This window comes from Medicago sativa, chromosome 7 (genome assembly GCF_051527215.1).
Source record: "Medicago sativa cultivar Bolivia chromosome 7, Bolivia_mono, whole genome shotgun sequence".
Lineage (NCBI taxonomy): Eukaryota > Viridiplantae > Streptophyta > Magnoliopsida > Fabales > Fabaceae > Medicago > Medicago sativa.
In genome coordinates this window covers 59788913-59797572 of record NC_140755.1, presented here as the reverse complement: position 1 = coordinate 59797572, position 8660 = coordinate 59788913, and the positions used below count along the sequence as shown (strand labels likewise).

Genomic DNA, 8660 nt, shown 5'->3' with positions numbered 1-8660 from the left:
TTTTTTCCAGAAAAAACACAAAATAAGAACAAAGTCGGGATCAAAGCGACCTTTAAATTAATGATGAAAATACATAAAGCAAAAAGCCCTAAACAAGTTCACTTCCGTCTCGGGTGGGACGAAAGGATTTTTTTTTTAAAAACATAAAGCAACAAACAAACATATTAATTGAACAAATGAGTAGTAGAAATAAACATCAGCAATGACCCAATTGCAGCTAAACATTCCATGTATCAACATCAAGCTCCAAGATCCGATAGCGGATTAACTTGCATATTCAAATTCCAAACTCTTCAAAAGGTATGAGGTTTTTTGGATCAACTTCTGAACTATCTTTTGCAATGCAAAATAGTGCTCAATATCATGACCTGGTGCCCCTTGATGGAAAGAACAAAAGAGATCGGGCCTGTACCAGGATGTCAATTTTGCTGGCACTGGAGAGGGTGCCTTGGTGTAGACCAAATTCCTTTCAAGCAACTTTGGAAACAACTTTGCATATGTCATGGGAATAGGATCAATTTGTTTCCTTGAAGTCCGTTGTCGAGGCTGTTGTAGGTATTGCTGAAACTTGGGTTGATAACCCGAACTTTGAACAGCGTTTATGATAGGCATAACAGCGGAAACAGGGTGATAAGCCAGATACTGTTGTTGAGGCTGACTTTCTGCCACACTCATTTCTTGGTCTTCCTCTTCTGAACCATCAGTGGGAACAACTTCTTTGATCAAATGTCCTTTTCGGACCCAATCTTCAATACGCATGCCTACAGTCATCATATCCGCGAAATTGCCAGTTGCACTTGCAAGCATATGCTCAAAATAAAACGGATCCAGAGCTTCCAAGAAAATCTCGGTCAACTCTTTCTCTTCTAGACGTGGACGGACTTGTTCAGCGAAATCTCTCCAACGTTGGGCATAAGCTTTGAAGGATTCATTATCATTCTGAGTCATAACCTGCAGTTCCTTTCTGTCTGGGGCCAAGTGCAAGTTGTAATTATATCGCTGGATGAAAGACTCGCACAAATCCTTGAAAGTTTTGATATCATCCTTGCTCAGACCCATGTACCATATCAGCGCAGCACCAGTCAAACTATCTTGGAAACAATGGATAAGGAGTTCATCATTACTTATTTGAGCAGACATCTTTCTCACGTACATCACTAAATGAAGCTCTGGGCAAATGTTCCCTTTGTACTTCTCAAAATCAGGGACCTTGAATTTGGGTGGTATCACGACATTGGGAACCAAGCAAAGATCATAAGCATTTTTCCCAAACAGTTCTTTCCCACGGAGAGCATTCAATTCCAACTGTATTTTGTCAAACTTTTCTTCCAGTTCAGCTATCCGGTCGTATGCGACCACATTTTTTGAGTGATAGGTTGGCCCAGGGCCCTGCTGAGTAGTATGAATCAAAGGAGCTGAGTAGGTCATAGCAGCTTGAGGGATCAAAGAGCCTAGTTGAGGGGTAGGCATTGTCTGTTGCAAAAAAGGAGCTTGAACCTTAGAGACACCAGGACAGAATACTTCACCAGAATTTAAAGGTGTACTCCAGAGATAACCTTCAAGCATAGCATGTTTAGGACTACTAGCAAACACCGTTGAAATTGGGGTAGTGGAAGCAACTGTCTGAGCTTGAGTGCCGTCAATAGGAAGAGATAATGGCTGACTCTGTGCAACTGTCATCAAAGATACCAAGTTCCTCAAAATCTCATTTTCGGCCCGGAGGGTTGTCACCTCTTCACGAAGCTTGTGGTTCTCTTGTTCAAGATGATCCATTCTGATTTGCTCGAGTGTTGTAGATGCGATTAGACAGATGGGTTGACCTTTTTGCAGACAGAAACAAAGTATGAGACACGAACTAAAAACTATGAATGCAAAATGATGCATGATATGTTTATGTAAAAATGGACACATTTTTTTTGAAGGACTTATCGAAGCTAATCTGCAAACATTGTAGAGGAACAGGTTTCATTTGAAAATTGTAAAGATATCGCAATCGGTTCCTTTTTCAAGAGATAAGAATGAAACCAAGGACGAAGTTCTTTAACAAAAGCAAAAGCTTAGTAAAGATTTTTGAAATTGTATTGCTTGGGGTTCATTCTTACAAGGTCCATTCCTTTGATGTTTACAAGAAGCTTGGATAAATCCTTCAATATTTTTTTAATGGATGAAAAAAGGTTTATGGATGAATTCATGTATGCATGATTATGATGAGGTTTATGGTATACAAGGTTGGAGCTTAGGGACAACAACGCCATTTGGTAAGGACTATGGTTTCCATTTGTACAAGTAACAAGGGTTCTACCAAGGTTCCCGAATTACAACCGCCACAGAACTTTATCGGATACCGAGACGACACCCGGTCCAACATCGTTCGTAGGAAAGTCTAGTTCGAGTGTAGCATTGCAAGTCGACTAATACCGAGACAACACCCGGTTAGCCTACCGCACTACGTCCTAAAAAGGCCAAGATGGGTTAAGGGTTACTAAAGGTCCTTAGCGTTCAACGGAAACTTAAAAGCAATAGTGTCTAAGCGTGACAACACCCGCCGACATATATCACTTTAAGCTCCTCCGCTAAGTGTGGTTATCTCACGTGTGACAAGACACGAGAATACTCTCGGTATGCCACTATGAGTCTACCACTCCTATCTTATGTTTTCCTCAAGTCCGGGTATAGGACTTATTTTCTCACCCCTCACGCAACAAGGTAAATATATACAAAGTATAAACAAATAAAGCACAATAATAAAGGAAGAAAGGTGGGTTTAACCCCGCGTAGGATCCCCAGTGAAGTCGCCAATTTTGTAGACCGTGATTTTCGGGTGTCAATCCATTAATTGGTTTTGAACCTTCAATCGTTTGGACTTTTCGATCTTTATTCGTGGGAAGGGAAAAGATGAATTTAAAACCCTTTTTGCATCCGGGGGTTGGTTACGATTGGGGAAGGTGTTAGGCACCTGCATCGTCCACGGTACTCCGTGGGAACATCTTTCTAACTTTATCTTGTGCTAGGTTATTTTTATTTGAAAAAATTATTGCTTAAAATCTAAGTGAAAGAATGGAGGGAGAAGAAGTATGAGCTTTGTTGTTTTTTATTTGATCGATTTGGAATGAATAAACCCTCTGCCTACGTACCCTAAAAAGGGATCAAAACCGCCGTAGTTCTCTCTTAAAAAAATTTGGTGGGTTAGGTTGATTTTAATTTGATTTTGAAAATGGTTTTAAGAAGGGTTGCGAGACCTCAAGGTACAGAAGAATAAAATAGAAGTGAGGTTGTTTCATTTTATTTAAGAAATTTGGTCTAAGTTTAATTAAGATTCATTTAGGAATTTGATTAAGAAAATAAAGGAAAAATCTCTTGGATTTGGATCCAAGGTTTATTAAGAAAATAATTTGACTTTTGCTTATTTGATATTTGAGATAAAAAGATTTTACTAAACTAACGGTAAACTAGCGTAACGATGCGAAAAAATAAAGCAAGCGTAAAGCAACGAATAAAATGGTGTAGTGTCGGTGCTTGTGTCGGTGTGTGCAATTACTACGCTATTACATACCCTTCCTAGATACACACTAAGAGAAATGCAAAGCCCAAAATAAATTACATCATTTCCCTAATTATACACACTAAATATCATGGGGCTTTAAATGAATTGCAAGAATAAAGAAAATGCATGAGATCATACTGAAATTAAAGCAAACAAGATAATAATAAGCGAATTAAAGCAAGCGAGATAATAAAAAGCAAATTAAAGCAAACAAGATATAAAAAAAAACTTAGAGGTCTCACATACTAGGATGAATTATCAAATGAAATGCATGATGTTGAAATTTTGAAGCAATGCGCGAAATAGAAATTGGATTAGTAAAGCAAAAATGACAAAGGATATAATGGAATAAAAACACTTAAAGTGCGTGAAATAACGTTTAAAAATATTGAAGTAAAAATAAAAAAAAAACAAAGAAGTTAAAATATTTCAAAATGCTTAGAATTAAAGTCACAAAAGGAGTTTAAAATATGCATGAGTTGATAAAAGAATTTGAAAACCAAAAAAATGCACGAACCAAAGAAGAAAATGATTTGATTTAGAGAAATATGTGAAGGCATGGTTAAAACTAAGCGAGCTACATGGTAAAATGATGTGTGATACATAAAGAATGATTTGAATTAAAAGCATGAAAGCAGGGCTAAAATTAAGCAAAACATAATGAAGTATTACAAGATATGAAGAAGATGATTTGGAAAATTCATGATAAACTATTTGAAACATAATGAAAACATAATTAACATTGAACAAACTATAAAATAATGCATGATATGAAAATTATTTGAATTAAAGTGCATGTGATGATTCTTACAAAATGAGGATATTAATTAAAATATTAAGTGAAAATGAATGACAACAATGAAAAAAGAAAGTGTGACTTAAAGAAACAAAAAGGTTCAGGGGGTGTAAGCAGCATGTATGGGGTTTCAGTAGCAAGCAGTGAAACAAAACCAGCAGTTGGGCTTAAGAGCAGTTCGTTTGGGCTGCAGAGAATGAACCGGTTTGGTTCACCTGGATCGGTTCAGGGTAAAACCGAACCGGTTGTAGTTGTATAAAAGGGAATATGCTGGTTTTCTAAACATTTTTCTTCAACCACTCTCTCTCAAACAAAAACGAAGAAGATGAAGGTATGAACTCCGGTGCGGTGGTGACCGGTCGAGGACGGCGGCGCCGCCGTGCCAGAAGTTTCAACTTCCTTTTTTTTGAATTTTTTTATACCAATCGGAAGCTCTCTTCATCCTCTATTCATTTCTCAAGTCAAAAATCACAAAAGATAAACTAAAAACCCTAGATCTAAGCTTAAAGATTCGAAAAAAAAAAAAACTCACAAAAACAGACATCAAACCGTTACCTCTTCTCCTCGTTTCGAATCTGGTTTGTTTCAGAGGCATGCGCGCTGCAATCGGCTTTGATTCTTCATGCATAATCTTCGGCCGGTTCTGTTTGTTGCGTTCTTTCTTGCTTTCCAATCGATCTTCTTCTGCTTCTATTTCGTTTCAGATCCGATCTTAAGAGCTACTGAGGGATTGTTGCGTTGTTGTGAGTCTGGATTCATACAACTCGCTTGTTAACTCGGTTGAGTTGCTAGCCGAGTTTGTATGTTGTTACTTGATGATGAACTCTGTTGTTCACGTTCACTGGATTTCGAAAATGGTGTTTGGGTTTAGATCTGTGATGGATTTCGAAAATAAAGATGATGATGGTTGTGTTATATGTTACATTTTGAAACAGATTTGTTTGTGGTTATTGTGTTTAGTCGGAAATTCGAAGCTGGTGGTAGGTTTGTGAAATGTTGATGCTGTTAAAAAATTCTGGAAATTTTATTCTTGATGTTCTTGAGTTTTTCTTGTGTAATTTGGGTGTTTGATCCGAAAAAGTAGAAAGAGAGAGAGAATTAGGGTTTTCTGAGATGTGATTGGGGCTGCGGCTACAGTGTCAATGATTGGTCCCCAGTGACTGCAATCAATGCAGTGTATTTATACTGACAAATGTAGGGTTTTACAGGTATTTTGATGACATGTCACCTTGTAATTGGACAAAAGAAACTCTTGCAGCTGAGATGAAAATGGACCCATAGAACTCTGACATTGGACTAAACTAAATGGACCTATGGACTAAAAAAAGGACATTAAAAAAATAAAACAACAAGAATTCTATCTTAATGAAAATAAAAAACGTGACCTTTAAAAGACAAGAGAAAAAAGTGATAAAAATGGAAATAACATAAAAACATGAAATAATAAAAAAAAAAAAAGTAGATAAAGAGAAATAAGTAATAATAAAGATAAATTAAATGAATTGATAAAAGAGCAAAAATTGTCACTTTGGAACCAAAATGAGGTATTTTAAAATACCTCTCTGCCGAAATTTCGTCTGAGACGACGAAATTATTCGGCTTCTAAAATACGAATAAAACTTTTAAAATGTGAACAAAGCATGTAACAGTTTAAAAAACAAATAAAAGGTTTTAACTAATTAAAAAAATGAATAAAAATTCTAAGAGGTTTTAATTGCTTAAAACACGTAATAAAAAGACGACTGGTCAAAATTTGGGGTATGACACCCAAATTACATACACGGACAAGCAATTCAATACATTTAAACACGTATAATATTTAAATAAAATAATCCTAGCGAAAAAACTGGTTGCTACAACTCTCCCCCACTTAAAGAATTTTCTTCCTAAAAAATTACCTAAAGAAAACAACTCTGATACGATTCCCTCATCTAACTCTCTGATTTCCAAGTAGCACTTTCTCTGGTTGGCCCAAACCAAATCACCTTCACAAAAACGATATATTTTCCTCTTAAGCTCTTAACTTTCTGATCTTCAATCCTAACCGGCCAAGTCTCAACGGTCAAATTATCCCTTACCTCCAAATCATCCACTTGAATCACATGAGACAGATCATACACATACTTCATCAACTGAGAAACATGAAACACATCATGAAGATTAGACAACGAAGGCGGTAATGCAATCTGATACGCTACAGCTCCAACCTTCTCAATAATCTCGAACGGTCCAACAAAACGGGGTGTCAACTTCCGACACTTCAAAGCACATTCAACACCGGTTACGAGATTCACACTCAAAAACACATGGTCTCCAACTTGGAACTCAATATCCTTCCTCCTCTTATCATGATAACTCTTTTGCCTACCTGAGACGCTTTCATCTTTTCCAGAATCACCTTAACTTTTTCCGTAGTCTTTTGCACAACTTCTGGTCCTAACAAAGCACTCTCTCCCGACTCATACCAACACAACGGAGTCCTACACCTCCTTCCATACAAATCTTCAAACGGTGCCTTATCAATCTCGAATGAAAACTGTTGTTGTAAGTAAACTCAATCATCGGTAAACATTCAGCCCAGCTTACACATTGATCCAAAACATAATCCCTCAACAAATCTTCCAAAGATTGAATGGTAACTCAATACCATTCGCATACAATAGGTAAAATCACCCTAAACCCCTTTAACGCAATAAATCATGCAAATAATACAATTATTCAAAAGAGTTTAGATGTTATATCTTCAATTAATTCAAAACATGCATAACTATGCTTTCAAAAGCTCGCAGTGGAAAACCATCATAGAAATTTATCTCAACAATGTAAACAATTCTCAATAACCATGCTTCATGTCTTATAATGCAACACGAAACAAAATCTCAAATCTTAAAATATAAATGAGCAACAAGTCTCAAAAGACATAACAAATGACATAAGTTTGACACCCTAATCAGATCCTTAAACTAGACCCTGAGCATAAGAAAAAGAGGTAGCTTCAATGCTAGTCCTCATGCAACTCACATGCAAAAGCAAATCAATCTTGCATGCCATCTACTCATTCATACAAATAGGCAGGCGGTCAACCAAACGACCACTAGGGTTATATTATATTCCACAAATAATATATAACTAAATGAAAGTAAAGCAACATATTCATTTTCAATGATCAATAAATAGACACTTAAATAGATCATTCAACAATGAATTTGATGGGGTAAATCCGCAAGTGCAAAGTTTACCGATGTAGTAATAAAAGAGTATCGTTCCGACAGGGAGTTATGAATTCAATTAACTTTCAACAATGATTAGAAAAGAGTTGGAATTGAAAAGTTTGAATTTTGTTTTAAAAGGAAAATAACAATAATAATAAAAAGGTGTCTTGGGATTATTGGTTCGTCATGGTGACAAATCCTTCACAAACCAAACCCTAAACCTAGAACTTTATGTTAGACCTATTTTCTAAAGACAAGTTTCTCTTTAGCCTATCACATCTCATTTCGGTTTCAGTGAGTGTGTTTCTCTAGCAACCATGCCTATTCTAAAGGTTGATTGCTGTTGAAATCCTTGAAGCTCGAAACTTTATTGTCTCAAGGTTTGCTAGATTATTCTCATGTTTCGCAATCCTTGTCTAATTTCACTTGTTCCAATATCAAAACTTCTTCTTTCGATGCTTCACTTTGATATTTGAGATGATGAATTAACAAGTACTAACCCTCCGTTGTCGCATTATGAGTTTGATACTTGTCAATTCATTATAAAAACAGTGAAATTAAATTAGAAAATAGATTTAGATAAAATTAGGGTTCGAGGCTTGGTTTGATTAGGATTAGGTCATTAGACTCATCCAACAATCCCAAGACAAGAAGAGTCTACTCACTTATGTTCATTGTAGATATAGAAGAGAAGAAGAAGAAGAAGAAGAAGAAGAAGAAGAAGAAGAACATAAAATAAAATAAAATAAAATAAAGGTGAACTTCTATTCAAAGAAACAATTGTCACTTATTATTTTAGAGAACAAAATATGATTCTGCAAGTTTGATGGCTGCTTTATTTATAGTCTAACAATGACTTAAGCCCTAAGAAATAAATCACTAAAGTGTTGCACAAGAAACCACGGGCTTTAGGTCTAAAATAAACTAATAGGCAGTGATGAATTGTAGTTTTGCCTCAAAAACAAGATAAGTATTTGTATCGTCTCCACAGGGATTAGTGCGACATCAAGGATAGATTAACATCAAATATCATTCTATGTTAAAAGGGGTGATTGTTTGTTTCATTTACAACTATGTTAACTAAATGCAAAAAGTAAAAGATGAGATT

At 35.9% G+C, this 8660-nt stretch overlaps 1 protein-coding gene across 1 annotated transcript; it reads right to left on the bottom strand.

The window, feature by feature from the left end:
- Positions 1–264: 264 nt before the first annotated feature.
- LOC146907261 (uncharacterized) lies at positions 265–1773 on the bottom strand. The gene has a single exon (XM_085729065.1). It carries the CDS (start codon positions 1771–1773, stop codon positions 265–267), a length of 1509 nt encoding a protein of 502 aa, XP_085585191.1.
- Between the last annotated feature and the right edge of the window lie 6887 nt (positions 1774–8660).

What these genes read in the sequence shown, in the direction of transcription:
- LOC146907261 (XM_085729065.1), bottom strand. Translation starts at nt 1,773, where the DNA reads ATGGATCATCTTGAACAAGAGAACCACAAGCTTCGTGAAGAGGTGACA.